The sequence below is a fragment of the Eublepharis macularius genome, chromosome 13, assembly GCF_028583425.1.
Source record: "Eublepharis macularius isolate TG4126 chromosome 13, MPM_Emac_v1.0, whole genome shotgun sequence".
Classification (NCBI taxonomy): Eukaryota; Metazoa; Chordata; class Lepidosauria; order Squamata; family Eublepharidae; genus Eublepharis; species Eublepharis macularius.
The window spans coordinates 59,540,615-59,561,649 of NC_072802.1; the positions used below are offsets into that span (position 1 = coordinate 59,540,615).

At 44.5% G+C, this 21,035-nt stretch overlaps 1 protein-coding gene across 3 annotated transcripts in view; it reads right to left on the minus strand.

Moving 5' to 3' along the window:
* Window positions 1–21,035, minus strand: part of ARVCF (ARVCF delta catenin family member) — a 376,032-nt gene that overhangs the window by 149,000 nt on the left and 205,997 nt on the right. For 2 of the 3 annotated variants that reach the window (XM_054996344.1, XM_054996343.1), the window contains exon 4: window positions 10,947–11,449. In XM_054996344.1, coding sequence (XP_054852319.1) covers window positions 10,947–11,449 — 503 coding nt within the window. The remainder of the gene's footprint in view (window positions 1–10,946; window positions 11,450–21,035) is intronic. The other variant, XM_054996345.1, reaches the window with a different exon arrangement.

Genomic DNA, 21,035 nt, shown 5'->3' on the forward strand with positions numbered 1-21,035 from the left:
GTTATGGTCTTCAAGTGCCAGAAATGGGCGGCGGGGAGACAATCTGGGGAGGGATGGAATTGTTAGAAAAGGTGCCTTGCATTTGGAAGATCCCAGGTTCCGCCACCAGCTTAAAAAGGATCACAAGGCCAGGAAAGAACCTTTCGTGGACCAAGACTTTGATCCCTCCCTACCACAAGAAAGAGCCAAGGATGATGAGGAGCCTTGGGTCTACGAATCAGGCTGGGGTACAGTCACCAAGGCACTGACACTCCGAGACACAGGGGCACCTCTCTCTTCTGGGAAGGCAACCCTGCCCCCTTCGTCAGAGCCAGCTCCAGAACCACCTGCAGCATCAGAGAACATTTCCCTCCCAGAAGAGCCTCCTCCACCATTTAGCACAGTCGACTTCAGGGAGGCAGAGCATGAACCACTCACTTTTGCAAAGGTCTTTCATTGCCTCCAGGTCAACACTGGAGCACCAACCTGCTCACCACTGCTCTTGCATCCAGCCTTCATGGTGAGCTAGCCATGGTCCTAACCACTGCTCTGGACTCTTGACTAGCCAGGATCAACCAGCAACCTTCGGCGGTGCTAGGCGGAGCCCCCCTGGCCGGTTGATGAGGGATTGGGCCCTCCCCACCACCAATACCCCCATTTTTAAAAACTCTTTAATGCAGAGGTGCTCTGAAGTTGTTTTAAATTTGATCAGTGGAATTCTGTGCTGCTATGTTGATATTTATAATTGTATTTTAACTATGTAAATTGCATGTTTTTAGAATTAACTTGTGAGGATCCTCCCTCACTGGCACCCTCTCCTGATGGCCTGCCATCCTACCAGCTCTCCAGGCAGGTGTCCTCCGGCCTCAGATGGGCAGGGAAGGGGGTTGCACCACCTTGTTCCTTCTCCTGCCCTGGGAGTAGCAGCGTGCTCCAGCTGTCTCTCCCTGCAAAATCCTCCTCGGCCTTCACAGGAACCTGAATTTAAAGGCCTCCCCTGGCCCCACCTCCCTGGCTCTGGCCCCAATCATCACCCCGTCTCCCTGACTGGCCCTGCTCCCAGCCTATCTGATAGGAGGGCTGGGTAGACTCTGTAGTCTCCTAGCCCCACCCACTCCATCCCCGCCTAGGGTGGGGCATTTGATCTGCTCTCTGCCTGGCTCGCCCCTGCTGCTTCTGAACCCTCCCCAGTGGCTCCCTTGGCATCTTGGGGCCTGCGCCTGCCTGACTTGTGCTGATGGCAACCTCCTGGGAGCCTGGATGAAGTGGAGCCACCTGGGCAACTGCAAGAGACAGGTGAGTCTGCCGAGTGGCTGCAGGCTGCTCCCCAGAGTTGTGCCTGGGCGTCGGCTGCAACTGGCCTAAGGGTGGGAGAGGCCTGGAGGCCTGGAGGGGCTCCTGCAACTGAGGTACTGCCAGAGGCTGTGCTGCAGGGCCTGAAGGGGGTGCCTGCTGCTGCAGGGCTGGTGGTGGGGGTGGACAAAAGGCCGGCGTCACCGGACATAACTACAATAACTGTTCAATATATTTTAACCTTCATGTATTTTGTAATCCACCCTGAGCCTGCTGGAAATGTGGGGAGGGTGGAATAGAAATCAAAAATAAATAAATAAAATAAATAAATAAAAATAGAACTGGACAAACTTCTGCATAAAACCTTTAAAAGCCATTGCCAAAGGAGACAATAATACAGGGCAGGATAGAGTTAATGTTCTGACTCATGGCAAGAGATGGATGAATATGCTTTTATTTTTATTTTTTTTGGCTTCCATATTATATTGCCTTTATGGACAGCTTTAATCCACCCATTTTCATTGCTGGTATCCACAATTAAGCATATTTACACAACGTACAAGTATTTATTTTTTACAATGGACCTTATTTATAAGTGGGTTATGTGCTATATGCCATCAAGTCACCTCTGACTTTTGGAGACCCTATGAATGAAAGATCTCAAAAACTTGCTATCATTAACAGATTTGCTTAGACCTTGCAAACTGGAGGACGTGGCTTCTTTTATTGAGTCAAGCCATCTGGTTTTAGGTCTTCCTCTTTTCCTATTGTGTTCCACTTTTCCTAGTATTATTGACTTTTCCAGAGAATCTTGTCATCTTATAAGGTGACCAAAGTACGATAGCCTCAGTTTTGTCATTTTAGCTTTTAGGGAGAATTTGGACTTGATTTGATCTAGAACCCACTTATTTGTCTTTTTGGCCGCCCAAGTCTTCTCCTCCAGCACCCCATTTCTAATGAATCAATTTTCTTCTTGTCAGCTTTCTTCATTGTCCAACATTGTCCAACTTTCACATTGTTCAGCTTTCATGATCCATACATAGTAGTGGGGAATACCATAGTTTGGATTATCTTGATCATGATCCCAAGAGAGACAGCTTTATCTTTAAAGATCTTTTCTAATTCCCTCACAGCTGCTATTCCAATCTCAGTCTTTGGATTTCTTGGTTGTAGTTTCCCTTTGGGTTGATGACTGAGCCAAGGAAGAGAAAATCTTGAACAATTTCAATTTCCACATTGCCAACTTAAAACTGTGTAATTCCTTAGTAGTCATTACTTTTGTCTTCTTGATATTCAGATATAATCCTACTTTAGTGCTTTCTCCTTTAACCTTATCAGTATTCATTAACAAGTATTCACCATTTTCTGCCAAGTATCATGGTGTCATTGGCATATCTCAAATAGTTAATGTTCCTTCCACCAATTTTCACTCCATCTTCTTCCAGATCTAATCCAGCTTTCCTTATGATATGCTCTGCATAGAAGTTGATCAGGTGGGGAGATAATATGCATCCTTTTCTGACTCCTTTGCCAATTGGAAACCATTCTGTTTCCCCATATTCTGTCCTAACAGTAGCCTCTTGTCCAGAGTAGAGGTTGCCCATCAAAACAAGATGTGGCACTCCCATTGTTAGTAGCCAGATGCCTCTGAAAGGGCAGTTTATGAATATGGAATATTATAAACCCCTCTTCATGTGCCATAAGCACATGGCACCACTAAGCAAGGCAGGACAGTTGCCAGACTGGTAGATGCCAGAAAATTACCAAAATATGAGTCATAGGGGAATGACTAGCTGACGCCCCCATGCACCGGAGAGTGACACATACCTTGGTCAAAGAGGTTTCCCAAGAATTCCTGGCTAATCTCCAGAACATCCTACTTCTCTTCCTCAACCCCCCTACCCTAATCAAAGCTATTCAGTGAACCTGATAGCTCTCCCCATCTGACAATCGGTTGGACATCAAGCCCCATTCATACCTTTTTATGACCTCAGGTAGAACCACTGAGCCACTCCTAAACTTATTGTCCCAATATCTGGACAAGCCATCAAGCCATTGTCTCTGAAGCAGAGACATCAGTTTTGCCCCAGGACATGTTTTGCCTTATAATTAGACTCCCCCAGCCATGTATTCTGTGTGTGTGTGTTCTGGGACCCATCTCTACACCCTCAGATAACGTCTGAGCCCTCTCTTCCTCTTCCGTGAAACACTGGTCGTTTTGCTGCTCCTCCATGGACGTCCTTCTTCAAGAATGGTAACTATAGCCCTCCCTGAAACTGCCTTCTCCCCCTTTCCTGTTTTCTTAGTTAGCACTGTGTGAATGCTGTACGTTTGCCTTTTATTTCTCTGTTAATAAAAAAACCTTTCATGTCGAACATCCGTCTGTTCATTTGACAGATCTCTAAGGGAACAATCTCAATATATATTGGTGGAGATTCCAGTTGCCCCCTCTCGCTGCATCTCCTTGAATGCTCATTCCCTCAACTCGCAAGGAGACCCTCCATTAGGGCAATGCCATTTATTTTAACACTATCCATAGCTTTTCATGATCCACACAGTCAAAAGCTTTATTGTAATCTATAAAACACAGGCTCTTTTTCTTCTGAAATTCCCTGGTATATTCCATTAGCCATCATAAATTTTCAATGTGATCTCTAGTGCCTCATTTTCTGAATCCAGCTTGAACTTCTGGCATTTCTTGTTCCATCTATGGTAAGAGTCTTTGCTGTAGAATTTGACCATTACTTTGCTTGTATGGGGATATGGGAATATTTATAGGTATACAATGTATAATACTGCTTTAAGTAAGTAAAATATATGACATTTATATATTTGCATAGTTGTAATTTTAATTGATTATATGTAGTGTGTTAGATGTAATATTCTTAAAATTTTTAATGGCATTTGATATTTGTATTTCTGTTATCTGCCCTGAGCCTGCGAAAGCAGGGAGGGTGGAATATAAATGTAATAAATTAAATTAAAGTGCCCGTCAAGTCATGGCTGACTTGTGGCGACCCCTGCTGGGGATTTTAAGGCAAGAAACTAACAAGAGGTAGTTTGCTATTACCTGCATCTACAACCCAGGTCTTCTTTGGAGGTCTCTCATCCAATTACTAACCAAAGCCAACCCAGCTTAGCTTCTGAGATCTGATGAAATCAGGCTTGCCTGGGCTATCCAGGTCAGGGCAACCCTGATTTACTGGTGCATAAATAATATGAAAAATGAATACAGCATAGGAGGAAGAGTTTGGTGCATGAAAACCCTAAATCACGTGAAAATGAAGACTCGTGGCTCCCACAGCAGAGAAGCAAATTCAAAATGAGGACATTCAAACAGAACCAGCAAGTTTGTGAAATTGGATCACATCCCTAGTATAAGGAAGCTTCTTTGCTCTTCATTCTGCACCGATCTGGTGGAAGTGAATTTAAGCACGCCAACAGCTTTTGTCAGCTTCTAATGCAACACATGAGGATCTTACTAAAATAAGACTCAGGGCTCAATGCAGAATTTGAAAATGCCTGTTAGATATTGAAGAAATATTAAAAACAGAGCAGAAGCAGTTCCACAATGACGACTGAAAAATATTATCTTACCATTTTTTCCAAAAGCACCCTGAAAACAAACTCAGTGTGATAACATCATGTGTGTAGCAATTGATATTTTCCTGCCAATTGAAAGAAATTGTCACCTAATAGAATTTTCTGAGGATTGAATAGAGAAGGTATTTTCTTGCCTCGCAAGCATTATCTTGATCATGCATAATTTGTTAAGATACGCCAAAGGGCTTTGCGCACTGATCAGGGCAGCTTTTCTTGTTTCTTTCACCAACTGTTATCCCCAAAATCTAAAGATTTCCATCTCAAGACAATTTTAAATCTGCCATTGTAAACATCACACACCGGCAGCCACAATAAGATTTATTCTTTTCAGGGGAAATGTAACAATGGTCGTGCATTGTGAGAAAAAGGTCAGAATCTGAACAAAATCCTCATTTGGCAAATAATTAAAGCCACAGGCCCACCAGCGACAGGCTTAGTCCTCCCATTGGCTGCATACAAGAAACAGGTTTGTTTTGTTACCATTAAAAAAAATGGGTCATCAAAAATCACAGCCAGATGCCTTCTGAAAGCCAGATTGCCCATTTTGTTGGCCTGGAGGATAATTTTGACTGCATGTGTGAGAGATGTATAAAATGCAGTCAACCATCCTTTTTTTTTAAATGAAAGCCGCAGTCATATTTCCCAAGCTGCAAGTGGCCAATTACAAGAGTTGGGCAGAGCCTTATACACAAAAACCGGGGGCACTTGCTCTACAAAGGTCAATCACCATGTTGTTGTCACATATATAAGCTTGGGGGACTGAGAGTGTCTCTACACAAGACATCTTACATGGGGATACTCAAGTGTAGGGAAGCATAGTTTACAGGGGGTAGTTTTAAAAGACAGAGCAGCAGAGATCACTTCTCAGAGGGTTTGTTACTTTCATCTTCACCTCCCCAAAGGAGAGATGGAATTGACCCAGCCTTCAGGGAGGTGAAAATGAAATTAACCAACCCTCTGAGGAGTGATCTCTGCTGGTTCTGTCTTTTTAAACTAAACTCCCCGGCTGACATTGCATCTCCCTACACTTGCGTGTCCCCGTGGAAGATGGCTCATGTAGAGAGACTGAGTTTTGCTATTCTGAAGAGTCTGTGAAGAATGTTCTTTGGCTAGATACTTATGATATCATGAAACATCCTCCACCCCCTCCCCAGAACCAAGTGACAAGTTTTTTAAAAAAAATATGAAATTATGCACCTTCTGATAGTTTTAAGTGTATAAATCTATTAAAAATACTTCCAAATAGATACGTGGGGAGAGGTACCAAACTGGTGAGAACATGCATGGTTTCTGCAGAGGCAGGTACTAGAATCAGGACCTGATTAGACATGATCAAACTTCATGGTGAAATCTAATTCAGCAGTTTCACACTGGAATCTCATTTACCACTATTATTTATTCATTGCGAGTGTTATTTATTGAGTTGTTGTTAATATAGTAATTCAGGCAATCAAAACAGTACTTCTCACGTTCATGCTTCCCATTAGCCTGAATGAAATATAAATACTACACAGGTAATATAATATTTCAGATCTGGTTCATATCAGTTTCTTGTTACTAAATGAGGCATTTGTCTGGCTTCGGATACTAGACCCTCATGACCTCAATTCCACAGCATTTAAAAATAACCCAAAGACATTACATCAGGACGAGAGCCCAAAGAACAAAAAGCTCATTAAAAGCTCCTAACTTCTGATTGTCTGTCCAAGCGCCATAATAGAATCCCCTTGCTTAGAATCTCTGATGGGAACATTTGTTCATCATCAAGCCTTATCGCTCTTGATAAGGGAAAATCATTTGCTGCTTTTCCGAATCAGAACATATTATCAGAATGGCTCTCATTCTTCTCTATATCAAGAATCGACACGGGATCTGCTGGTACAACCTGTTCTGTTGTGTCCTGAGAGATTGTTTCTAACTCAAGTCAAGGGGGGGGAGAAGCACCACAGAAGATCTGTCACAGCTTTGTCTGTAGCACAGTTTGTGATGTGCTGCATAAATAGTGTGAGATTTCTAAGGCTGTTCCTGCAAGACTAGATTTTGTTTTTTAAGGTAAAGGGATGGAACTGTCACAGGAACATAAAAAATTCATTTTATTGCATATATGCAGGGCTCATTTCGAGGGGGAACGCGCACGAACGCAGTTCCGGCATTTCCCCAAAGATGTCACATGTCAGGTGGCCCCACCCACCTGACCCTGGCCATTTTAGGCCCGTTTTAGCCTGGATTGGGGCCAAAACAGTCCAGATTGGGCCTCTGACAAATGGGGGATCACTCTCCCATTCAGCAGCAGCCCGGTCCTGACCATTTTGGGTCCCTTTTCGGCCATTTTCAGCCCCTTTTTGCCATTTTTGGGCCCAATTTCGGCCCTGAATGGCCAGGATTGGGTTCAAAACAGCCAGGATAGGTGATGTCAGGGGGTATGGCATATGCCAATCAGTTATGCTAATGACACACTTCCGGTGATGTCAAGGGGTGTGGCATATGCTAATGAGGTATGCGGATGAGTTATGCTAATGAGTTCCTCCAGCTCTTTTTCTACGAAATGACCCCTGCATATATGTATAACTTATTCAGGCAGCACTCACTCATTCACTGCCCTGCTAAGTATACAAACAAGTTTCTGCCAACCAGGTTTAAACACACCAACCTTCTTCATGCCACTTCTTTCACCTTTAATATTTTATTTTTATAGTCTGGGGAGGGGGAAGATAATGTACTATCAGTAAATAGAAGGTAAAAGGAACATTATTTGCTTTTCAGAGCTATGCATCATGGGTAGAGCCCTATGGTTTGGGTACACATGCTCTGAGCATGAATTCTAGCTATAATACCACCCGGAACCCTGGCTTTTACTGTCAGGTGCTGTGGTAGCAATAACTAGCTATTAGCCACAACAACTAAATGGAACCTCCATGTTCAGAGACAGTACATCTTGGAATGTTGGGGACGGGAGCAACAGTAGGTGAAGTCTTTGACTTGTGTGTTCTGCTCATAAGCTTCCACAGACATCTGGCTGATCACTGTATTGGCAGAACTTGGTAAGAGTTAGTGAATTGGTTCGTGGTAGTAGATTCTTCACACAATGTATAATTAACTTGTGGAACTCACTGCCACAAGCTGTGGTGATGCTGGATTAGATGGAACTTTAGCCTGAGCCATCTGGGCTCTTCTTAAAGGGCGTGAAGGAGGCTTTATTTATTCCAGACACTAACATTTCTGGGATTGATCCCGTTTGACAGTACAACAGCCAAGGGCAAACTTAATTCATTAATTAAGATTCAAAGCCAACCTCCTTCAGGAATAAAAGGGCAAACGCCAGCTTGTTTTGGCTGCCTCAAAGAAGGCTGATTATCATTAATGGCATTCAGGGCAAATTATAGGCCAGCTTTTCTATTATTAAATCAAAAGAATTTTTTTCCGCAGCATTTGGAAAATCTGCTTTGAACAAACAGCTAACTTTTGCTACTGAAAAGAAAAGGGATTTCATTTCTTCCTTTTTTTATTTTAAGGGTGAATCCCCCAAATAAGTTAATAAATATTTCCTTATGACAAAGAATCAATGCAACAAACTAAAAACATGTTTAACGGGAAACAACTAAGCTATATGCAAGAAAAATAAAACAACCATTTGAACTGCACTCTGAAACTTTGATAAAGCAGCAGTCACTACTCTTCTAGGAAGGGGCTATGGCTCAGTGGTACAGCGTCTGCTTAGCATTAGAGATGGGCACAAACAGCAATACAAACCAAAAAAAGCCACAAACAGCCCAATCTGCTATTTGCGAAGAAGCTGTTCGTGAGGCCCCATTCTAAACAAACAGGTGGTCGTTGCAAGCCTCGTTTGTTGCTGTTCATCAAGCCAGACAGTCTGGCACCTGCAATCAATTCCCTTGGCAACTTAGGCAGGGATTGTCTGAACTCTGTCTGAACTCCTGCTGTTGCCCTGGAAACCCCAATCTAAGCCCAATTTAGCTTGATAGACAGGTCTTCCTTTCAAGTGTGGAGCTCCAAATTTGTTACAAGGGAGCAAAGACCAGGTGGGAGGGGGGCTCCCAGCTTTGGCTTAGTTTGTAGACAGTGGAGAGGGAGAGAGACAGCTGCTGTTGGCATTTTGATAAGAGAGAGTGCATTGGAGGTTGAATTTTTGTTGTGTGCGGTGGGATATGGATCTACCCCTTCAGGTTCCAGGGCTGCTGCCAGGCTCTGGGCCAAGCTATTATTTATTATTGGTACCTTTCCTGCTGCCTGCTCAGATCAGGTTTCTGGGAGTGGTGCAGTAGGGATCTTGACCAAACTTGGATGATGGCTGGAGGAGAGCCTGCTGGCCCCCACGAACATCCAACCACGAACATGTTCGTGAACAGGTCATGCTCGTAAGTGTTCGTGAGTCTCTGTTCATGGATGGCAATGAACAACGAACATCATATTCGGGTTTTTTCTGTTCATGCCCATCTCTACTTAGCATGCAGAAGGTCCCAGGTTCAATCCCCGGCATCTCCACTTAAAAAGGACCAGGCAGAAGGTGATGTGAAAGACCTTCACTCGAGGCACTAGGGAGCTGCTGCCAGCCCGAGCAGACAGTACTGACCAATGGTCTGTTTCAGCATAAGGCAGCTTCATGACAGGCTTCTGCCAGTTTTACAGGAAACTTTCAGAGCTGACTAGGCAAGAGGAAGGGCGATCCACGAAAGGATCTCCTATACTTTTAAAAACAGTCAAATAACTGTCAGAGAAGGTGTCAGATGGGGGGTGGGGGAGAAGTGTCCTCTTTTCCTTTGTGCTGTTTTCATGATCCCAAATGTCACTAATCTGCTGAGCAAGATTTAGCTCTAGTAGCATCTTAAAGACTAGCCCATGGGGCGGGGGGGGCAATTTGATGAAAATCAGTCCCGCACACTTGTTGCACCGGGAATGGCACAACAAGGAATTGCTCCAGAAAGCACTTCTATGCACTCTGGAGCTCTTGGGTCCATTTCCCACACTCCCCTCTCCACTGGCCAGGTGAGTGGTGGTGGGGAGCAGAGGCAGGAAACGAGTGATTTCTCACTCCCACCAGGGGAGTGGCAACCCTAAATGATAACCATTCAGGAAGATGCTGTGTAGGGATGAACCCTTCTGTTTTAATTGGGAGAGAAAGCCCCAAAATACACCTGTATCCAAATTTACACTTCTGTAACAGATTCATTTCCATTAATTGTTAACAGTCATCAAAGCTGCTCTCTCTCTCGTCTTATGACTTGGTTGACTATGGTTTCTGTGGCTTGCATGTGTGTGTGTTTGGAAGAGTTCATTGTTTTTATTTTATTTATTTGGAGAATATTATTCTGCCCTCCTTCTAAGAAGGTCCAGGCAGCATACGTGGCTCTCCCCTCCTTCCTTCCACTCTCACAACAACCCTGTGGGAAAGTTTAGGTCCAAGGCTAGATAGTAAGCTTCATGGCAGATGGGAATCTGAAGCCAGGTAAGACTCACCGGGAAAGACAATAATGCTAGGAAAAGTAGAAGGCAGTAGGAAAAGAGGAAGATCCAGCACAAGATGGATTGACTCAATAAAGGAAGCCTTCAGTTTGCAAGGATGAGCAAGACTGATAATGACAGGATATTTTGGAGGTCCTTCATTCACAGAGTCACCAAAAGTAAGAACTGGCATGGCAGAACATAATGCACACTCTTTCAATCTTACCACTGTTTTTATTGTTTTTATTGTTTTCATATTTTAAGTTGCTTTGAATATGTTTGTACAGAAAGGAAAGATATACATATTTTAAATAAATATTCAAACACAAATAGACCGATTTAGTAGGGGACTATACAAATTCATGAATTCGTATAATCCCCTACAAAACCTGTCTATGCTACTGGTCATCACCGAATCCCGTGGTAGTGAATTTCAAAAGATAATGATGCATTGTGAGAAGAAATGCTCCTTTCTGCCTCTGCTTAAACCAACTGCCAATCTGACCCCAAGATCTAATTTTATGAGAATGGGAGAAAAAAATTATCTCATTGCACTTTCTCTATACTGGGAAAAAGAAAGGATTTCTGCAGAAGAAAGTGCAAATACTGACCTGTAATGAGTTCCCGCACTTCCATGTCGTTTGTCTTCCGCAGTAACCTGATTAAAGCTGGGATCCCATCACAGTTCTTTATTGCCACCTTGTTCTCATTATCTTTTCCATAGGAGATATTTCTGAGAGCCCCACAAGCTTTGCGGTGCACCTCCGGCTTTGGGTGATCTAGCAGGCCAACCAGAATTGGAATCCCTTTGAGATGCCTCACGTCCTTCTTAATTTTATCATTCTCATAGCACAGGTGCTGAAGGTACGCTGCTGCGTTGGACTTGACTGGGTCGATTGGGTGACTAAGCATAGCAATAACTTCAGGAAGGTCAGGGTCCCGCCACCTGGGATCTTTGCGGATGCTGTCGATGGAAGGAGAGCGCTTGCCCAGGCGGTCAATGCTGGCCATGCTCCCCCTCTCAGGCTGTGCCAATGGTGCCGCGTAACTGCCATGCAGGTATGGGATCCTCTCGTCGACAATCTCAGTCTCAATTGGATCATCATAGCCTCTGCTGGGAGAGCAATAATGGAAACATTGGGTCATACCTTCACTTTTAAAAAAAGCTATATGTCATGAATGATCATACCATTAAATGGGCTAAGCCAGGAGAGCCAATCAGGAATGGCTGGAGGATTGCAGGCAATGTGGATGGCTGCCAAATGTTATTGTGTAAACTGTTTTTATGCTTTTAATGCTTTTAATGCTTATTTTATTGTAAATTTATTTATCTATGTTGTGATCCGCTCTGAGCCCGTTCATGGGGATAGCAGATAATAAATCCAATCAATCAGTCAGTCAATCAATCAAACAACCAATCAACCAATAAACCCTAATTATGTAAGGTAATATTATGATACCACCCTGACCAGCATAGCCCAGGAGAACCTGATCTTGTCAGATCTCAGAAGCTAAGCAGGATCGACCTTGGTTAGTAATTGGATGGGAGACCTCCAATGAAGACCAGGTTTGCATAGGCAGGCAATGGCAAACACCTCTGGAAGTCTCTTGTCATGAAAACCCCATCAGGGTTTCCATAAGTCAACTAGGACATGAGGACACAAATTCATTTTTTTCAATATTAGGATAATCCAGTATTGGAGGAGGGAAATAATTGTTTTATTGACTTTGTCAACAGTCTAGAATAATGGGAAGGTATTCATACCCCACCCTGACCTGGATAGCCCAGTCTAGCCCAATCTTGTCAGCTCACAGAAACCAAGTAGGGTGGGTGATGGTTAGTACTTGGACGGGAGAATCACCAAGGAAGTCCGGGGTCACTACGCAGAGGCAGGCAATGGCAAACTATCTCTGTCCGTCTCTTGCCTTGAAACCCCCAGCAGCGGTTGCAACAAGTGAGCTGTGGCGGCATTTCACACATTCATATCTCATGTCATACTGGCCATCTGAACTGTAGAACTAAACACAAGTACCAGAGCAAAACTTGGGTCCAATCAAGCCAAATTAACAGGGGACATGGGACACTTTTTAAGGGGCCTATGGAAAAGAAGGTAGGAGGTGATGGGCTGAAACGGACACATTTTCTAACCTGTACATGTGTTTAACAGGGGTGCTACTTAGGAGCAAGTGTCATGGTCCCTCCGCTTCAGATCATACAAGAGTGTTCCTCAGGAACCCCTTTCTTTTTATTTTCCTAAACAGGTATGATGACAGTCTATGAATGACTAACAGTGCAATCCTAAGAGTTACTTCGCCTAAACCCACTGAAATCAGTGGGCTTAGACTGGAGTAACTCTGCTTAGGATTGCATTGTAAGAACATCCTCAGCCACACTGTTATTTAAAGCAATAGGCTTTTGCGTTCCAAGTGATTTTGTTTTGCTAGAATCCACACTGTCATAGTTGATGTAACATCCTGATATTGTCATGACAAAATCATGGGTCCCTGAAGCCAATCAGATCAAGGCCATTTCCACACACGTTGAATAATGCACTTTCAATGCACTTTAGCAATCCTTTGTAAGTGGATTTTTTGTTCCACACATGGAAAAGCAATTACAAATGTTCACTAAAGAGTATTGAGATTGGATTATCCAATGTGTGTGGAAGCAGCCCAAACCAAAGCACAGGCAGACAAAATTGGAGAAGACAAAGGAGGAGGAGGAATACAGCAGCATGGAGAAAGACCTGCAACCCCACAAATGTGCTCACCATGAATGCCAAAAAATGCATATTCAACACTTATGAAAACAGTCACAAAATTTGGTTGGTAGTTCTGGCTCAGGTGAAATTCCTTCTTCCATACGGCAAGATCAAAAGATGGGATAAAAGGGTTACTCCTTGGAAAGCCCCACAACACCTAAGACCTCACAGCTGTTCCAACTCATGAGTTCTGCAATTTAAATTTTTTTTGCATGTCATGATATTACTGGTATAGAAACAGCAGAGAAAGAAAAGGTTGTTTTGCCAGTTTTGCTGTTCCTGCCGGTCTTGCTGGTTTTCTTTCTTGCCAGTTTTGCTGGTCAAGGTCATCATTTGAACCACAGAAACTAAAGTGACACAAACCATTCATTAAAAAGACAAAACAAGGGAAGACACTGAATGACTGCTATGAAATATTACCAAGGTCAGGCAGAGGGAAAGGCAGATCATGAATCAAGGCTGGTGCACTACTCCCCATTCCTACGCACTTAAGTGCCTGTCTGCATTGCCTCCAACAGTACAACTCCTGACATTAATGCCTGAAAAACGGAGTCTAATGTTGTTTTTATGGAAGCGCACTGTTAAACTGAGTGGTGGTGGAGGCAGAGAGGATGTGCGCAGAATAACAGGAAAGGGGGCAAGCCCTCTGGCCTCAATTTCTCTCTTGTTTCAATACCTGAAGTTCTTCATTTAAGGCTATCATCATCGATGAATTTGAGAGCTGCCTTATTGGGTCCGAATGCTGGTCCTTCTAACCCAGAATCTTCTGCTATGGCAGGCAGCCACCGCCAGGCAGACATCTTCCCAACCAATGTTGTCTAAGGGTCTTGGAGATGCTGAACCAGGGACCGTCTTTACGCAAAGCAGATATGCTGCTGTATCACTGGGCTGCTGCCCGTTCTCCTGATATTTTTAGCCACACTCCCATAACTCATTTTCATTGGTCAGTTTCTGGCCACTCTGAGCTTCTAGCAACTTTCAAACTTTATGCTTCTCTGCAATCTATGCCTTTCTCGTTTTGAGGCTAACTGTGAGTCCCCTTATTATCCGGGTATCTCTTCCCTTTGCATTCAACCTGCAACCTCCCTAGAGAGCTAGGGAGAAGTACTGGACATCCTTCCATCCCCCCCACCCTGCAGGTCTTCTGCAAATGCTGAACAGAACCAGGGCTACATTGTATTTAGTGGCAAGGCAGGGAGAGGTTCCATCACTTAGGGAAGGCCACCATTCCTTGATCTCTTTGTCTGTGTTTTTGGCCCTCTGTTTCTGGCTGTTGGTTTTATAGATTTATTTGCATTACATATGCTGGCTGTCCTATTTTAATACACAGCATATGCAATATTTATACATCGATGCATTTAATATAGAGAGCTTATTTCCTAATAATGTTGCGGGGGGAGCATTCATTTCACAGTGGAAAAAAAATCTGTGCAAAGAAACAAAAAAACTGTGCAAATGTACAGGGTTTGATCTGTGCGAGGGAGAGACAAAAGTGAAGCAAGCGTTTTGCAGGCTGAAACAGCAGGGGCGAGAGGAATTCGAAATCACCCCTAATGGATGAACCCATAAACCGGAAGCATGAAGAATGTGGGTCAGCTTTTTAAAAAAAGAAAGAAAGGGAGAAAAGAGATTCTTTTATTGATGCAGTTACTGAAATATGTATAATTCATTAAGTTTTTTTAGGGCTGCAATTTACAATGTCTCAACAGCCATTATGGCTGATTTTATGCCGGGGAGCTGTTTCCATTCTGCAGCATAAAGGAAGATAATAATGTTACATACCTATCAATATTTTCTTGTAAGACTCGAGGATAACGAGCATCTAAAGTGGTGCTTACAATTGCAGGATATTGCATCTCCCTCGTACCCAGAGTGAAAGGGTGTTTCACACTCAAGTCCACCACAGTCGCGTCTGCTCCAGGGTTGAGCAAGAGGCAGCCTCATGACCCCAACAGAAAGGACTCTGATGACCAGTGGGCGCTGCAGCAGAGGGAAGCCAGAAGCTAACCACTGGGCAGACTTCGGGGGCCCTCAGCAAGATGCTCTCTATCTAGTATATTCCATCTTGCCTTTCCTCCAAAGAGCCTTTCCATCTACCCCATTTTATTCTCACAACCCAGTGAGGTAGGTTAAGTTGAGAGAGTGCAACCAGTCCAAAGACACCCAGTATCATAGTAGTAGTGTGGTGTGGTGTCGTGGTTAAGAGCAGCAGGACTCTAATCTGGAGAGCCGGGTTTGATTCCCCACTCCTCCACCTGAAGCCAGCTGGGTGACCTTGGGCTAGTCACAGCTTCTCGGAGCTCTCTCAACCTCACCCACCTCAAGGGTAATTGTCCTGAGAATAATAATGACACACTTTGTAAACTGCTTTAAGTGAGTGTTAAGTTGTCCTGAATGGCGGTATATAAATCGAATGTTGTTGTTGAATCTACAACTTCCAGATCCGAGTTTGACATTCATTAATCCTGCACTGGCTGGCTGTCCTATAGGCCCCTTTCCCAGCCATGTAAATAGCACGATTGCTTCTTGCTCCTCTGTCCAGTTGAATGAGCAGCCACCAGCAGTTCCGCTTCTGTTGGTGTCTGTAGTCCTAAAGCAGTGGCATGACTTGCGTGGGCAGGTGTATGAACCATGGAATGCTGCTGCTGCCGCTGCCTCCTACCCTCTGACTACCTGGCACAGGAAGAGGGGAGGAAGAGGAGGAGCCACTACTTCCAACTGCAGTGCCTGCATGCCAGGGGAGAGAAGGGAGGGGCCTAATCCTTCCAAGGATAGCCAACATCACCTCCTGGAGGAGACAAGCTGTGATCAAACCTGATGCACAGAAGCATAAGGCCAAAAGACACAGCAGATGACCAAATCATTGGTCTGTTAAGGTCGATATTGCCTACTCTGTCCACCAGTGGCTCTCCAGGGTCTCAGGTATCATCTTCTACCTGATCCTATTAACTTTATTTCTTTACTTTATTTGGAGATGCTGGGGCTTGAACCCGGGACCTACTGCACACAAAGCAGGTCCTCTACTGCTGAGCCACATCCCATCTCTCAATAGGTACATTTTTTCAATCTGCTCCAGCACAGCTTGAACTTCTAACATGAGAGGACCCAGGGTTCAAACTTCCCCGGGTTTTGCCTCATTTCAAGACAAGTCTTAATCTTGGTATATAGCAGTAAGTGACAGCTATGCAGTGCTGAGTTTGAATCGAATCAAATACCTTTATTGGCATAACAGGACATACATAAGCACAGACAGCAAGGAGACAACAACAACAACAAAAATCTCTGAGTTTAAAGTGCTTGTCATATGCTCAGAGGGACTAGGCTTTCATAAATTTCAGGAATTATTTTTTTAACCTTGGAAAGAGTTTATGGGCAACATCTGAGCTCAAATTAAGACCTGTAGCAATTCTCTGCTGCCACACTTAATTGCCTATCATTAATCAATGTGGCAGACGGGAGGAAAAAGAGGGAGAAAAACGGTGTTGCTGATGCCATGACATTGATTTTGGGTGAAACCCCAAAAGTGACATCACAGGCTATTGTGATGCTCTAGGAATCTCACCAATTTCTATGATCTTTACCACAGAGACTGTCAGATTCCTAGGGCATCACAGGGGCTGCATCCCTCCTGTGTTTTCATGCAGAAATGACATTGGTGATGCTGTTTTTCCAGTAGTTGCCAGTAATGAGAAGGCAACCCTACCTGTCTCTCACCTAAGACAGAAAAGCAGGTGCAAGGATTTGGCAGGTAAAGAAAAACACAAGAAAACCCTGGTTTTTTTACCTACCAGAGACTTTGTTTGGGCCTCCAGATTTGACCTGGAAGGATCTGAGGACCACATAGGTGGATGTCCATCATCAAAAAGAGGAACAGAAAAACAACAAACTTCCAAGCAGGAAGGGATGTTGGCCAGGAGTGCCCAGAGTTACTAAAATTCAAAGCACCTTTATTGAATTGTGCCTGCAGCTGCTGTCGCCTGGACTTTGTTCCTACCAACCAAAGCCTCTGTGAATGAGCCCATTATTGCAAAACAAACAGGATTACTGACCTGCTGCCACCCCCTTCGCCCTTACAGGCACTTGCCTTCCAATGAGATTAACACTTTGGAAGATTTGCTAGGAAGCTATGCTACACAGCAACAAATGAAGCTGTTTCCGTCCTGTGCCTGAGCATCATTACCAGGGCTTTTTTTCAGCGGGAATGCAGTGGAACGGAGTTCCGGAACCTCTTGGACACATGGCTGGTGGCCCCGCCCCCTGATCTCCACCAGCCATGTGACCATTTTCTCCAGGGCAACCCACTGAGTTCCACCACCTCTTTTCCCAGAAAAAAAGCCCTGATCATTACCACCTCCTCTTTCCAAACGCTTAATCATTGCTGTGGTCTACGTGGATGTCAGTCACAGATGCTTTTAATGTGCAGGCAATAACAAAGAGAGCAATGCAAAAATATTTACCCAGTTCTCATAACTGTCTTCCAAAGTAGCATTTATGGGCTTTCCCCCCCATCTAATCAGATCTAAGCATTTTCCTATGGTAAAGCTTACCCAGTAAAGATAGGGGAATGTCCTGATTTCTGGTTTGATATAACAATATACTGTAGGACAGAATACTACAAGATTTTAAAGTAGATAGTTGAGTGTACCTAGAAAAGTGTACTTGGAAAAGTGTACCTGGAAAAGGGTGGCCAACACATTTTTGAATGTGGGGAAGATGGAATACATATTTTCATTCATTCTCCGCCATTCTTGTCAACCAAAACTGGATCCCGAAGCAGGCCACAGGAGAAAATAAAAATGGCAACTAAAATTACATGGAAACAGCAAAGAGACCTATGAGGAATCATGAGAGGTGGGGAACAACCTGGAAATTTCCCACTAAGGCATCGTATAATCACTTAGAGACCCAAACAGGATAATGTCCCCTTCTTTTAATGGACATATTCAATCCATATCAGAGCAGTTCTGGGGGGGGAGTTTCCTTTTCGTTAATTCACCAAATCATATTTTTCTGCATAAATGGGGGGGGGGCAGGGTATCCTCAAGTATGTAGAAACTCCTAGTTTGGCTGTGGACAGTTCCACAGTTTTGTTCTCAACTCCAGATTGGGAAATTTCTGACTAGGGGTGTGCAAGCCAAAAATTTTCGGCTATAGCCGAAAGTAGAAAGCCGAAAGAAAATTCTCTATCGTTAAAGCTGAAAGCCGAAACAAGAATCTCTTTCGGGATTCGGGATTCGGGATTCTTTCGGCATTATTTCGGCATTCTTTCGGCTTTTTTCTATGGGAAAATGCCTCCGTCTTCCAGGACGCCTGGAGGAGGCATTTTCCCACCGAATAAGCCCAAAATTGGTGGGGACCTTCCTCTAACCCTTCTCTAACAACCACCCAAGTTTCAGACAGATTGGACTTTGGGGGGCCATGTTATGGCCCCCCAAAGCAGGTCCCCCCATCCTCCCATAAAGGAGCATCTTCTTCATTATTTCCTATGGGGAAAAAATGAAGAAGCAGGCTTCCTTTGCCAGGGGTGGCATTTTGCATGCAAAATGCCCCCTTACCCTCAGGGGCCCTTCTCCCACCCCTCCTCCCACCCCCCACCAAGGCTCAGCCTGCTCCCACTTGGGGGGGCCATTTCATGGCCTCCCCAAGTAGGTGCTCTAATCTCTACCACTGACAGCTGGGGGAGGCTTGTGTTGCCAGGGGTGGCATTTTGCATGCAAAATGCCCCCCAACCCTCTGGGGCCCTTCTCCCACCCCTCCTCCCACCCCCCACCAAGGCTCAGCCTGCTCCCACTTGGGGGGGCCATTTCATGGCCTCCCCAAGTAGGTGCTCTAATCTCTACCACTGACAGCTGGGGGAGGCTTGTGTTGCCAGGGGTGGCATTTTGCATGCAAAATGCCCCCCAGCCCTCTGGGGCCCTTCTCCCACCCTTCCTCCCACCCCACACCAAGGCTCAGACTGCTCCCACTTGGGGGGGCCATTTCATGGCCTCCCCAAGTAGGTCCTCTCAGCCCCTAAAGTCCACCCCTTACAGCCCCACACAAACCCAATTCCCCCCCAGCTGCCGCACACAGACCCAAATCCCCACATTAGCCCCTCACAGACCCAAATCCACCCCCACCTGCCCCACACCCATAACCCCAGGAACAGGCTGGCAAAGGCCAGCCCTCTCCCTTTGTTCCCTATGCTGGGAACTTCTAAACTCTCTTTCCCTGGGCAATTCTGCACAGCCCAGGGGTGCCACAATGGTGGGCACACTTCTGAGTGCCAGCTGGTCCCTGTGAAAGAACACCTGAACCACAGACACCCTCCCTCAAATTCCCCCACCACCTACAGAGATAGCTGGCCAGCCAGCCCCATTGTTCCCTATGATGGGAACCAACTGCACAACAAAGAATAAAACAAGAACAACACAAAATAAAGTTTTTAAAAAATTATTTTCTCCCTTCCAAAGTACAAGTAGGCAAAGCATTATGACACATTACACCAGCAGTCCCCCCCACAGAAAAATAACACAACTCACTTAACATCAGAGAATCACAAAGCACGATTCCTGTCAAAAACACTTTATTTCTTGAACAGCTTTAGGTTACACAGCAGGGGGGAACACCAAAGGGCTTGGCAGCAGTATCTTACACAAAAATAACACAACTTACTTAACATCAGAGAATCACAAAAGCACAATTCCTGTCAAAAACACTTTATTTCTTGAACAGCTTTAGGCTACACAGCAGGGGGGGGACACCAAAGGGCATGGAAGCAGTATCTTACACAAAAATAACACAACTCACTTCACATTAAAGAATCACCCCAAAAAATTGCTGTCAAAAGCACTTTATTTCTGTAACTGCTTTAGGTTACACAGTAGGAAGGCACCACAGAGCAGGAAAGCAGTGTACTACACAAAAATAACACAACTCACTTCACATCAGAGAATCACACAAACACAATTGCTGTCAAAAACGGTGAAGTGGGTTGTATTATTTTTTGTAGTACATTGCTATCATGCCCTTTTGTGCCCTCCTACTGTGTAACCTAAAGCTGTTCAAGAAATAAAGTGTTTTTGCCAGGAATTGTGTTTTTGTGATTCTCTGATGTTAAGTGAGTTGTGTTATTTTTGTGTAAGATACTGCTTCCATGCCCTTTGGTGTTCCCCCCCTGCTGTGTAGCCTAAAGCTGTTCAAGAAATAAAGTTTTTTTGCCAGGAATTGTGTTTTTGTGATTCTCTGATGTTAAGTGAGTTGTGTTATTTTTGTGTAAGATACTGCTTCCATGCCCTTTGGTGTTCCCCCCCTGCTGTGTAGCCTAAAGCTGTTCAAGAAATAAAGTGTTTTTGACAGGAATTGTGCTTTTGTGATTCTCTGATGTTAAGTGAGTTGTGTTATTTTTGTGTAAGATACTGCTGCCATGCCCTTTGGTGTCCCCCCCCTGCTGTGTAGCCTAAAGCTGTTCAAGAAATAAAGTGTTTTTGACAGGAATCGTGCTTTGTGATTCTCTGATGTTAAGTGAGTTGTGTTATTTTTCTGTGTGGGGGACTGCTGGTGTTATGTGTCATAATGCTTTGCCTACTTGTACTTTGGAAGGGAGAAAATAATTTTTAAAAAACTTTATTTTGTGTTGTTCTTGTTTTATTCTTTGTTGTGCAGTTGGTTCCCATCATAGGGAACAATGGGGCTGGCTGGCCAGCCATCTCTGTAGGTGGTGGGGGAATTTGAGGGAGGGTGTCTGTGGTTCAGGTGCTCTTTCACAGGGACCAGCTGGCACTCAGAAGTGTGCCCACCATTGTGGCACCCCTGGGCTGTGCAGAATTGCCCAGGGAAAGAGAGTTTAGAAGTTCCCAGCATAGGGAACAAAGGGAGAGGGCTGGCCTTTGCCAGCCTGTTCCTGGGGTTATGGGTGTGGGGCAGGTGGGGGTGGATTTGGGTCTGTGAGGGGCTAAT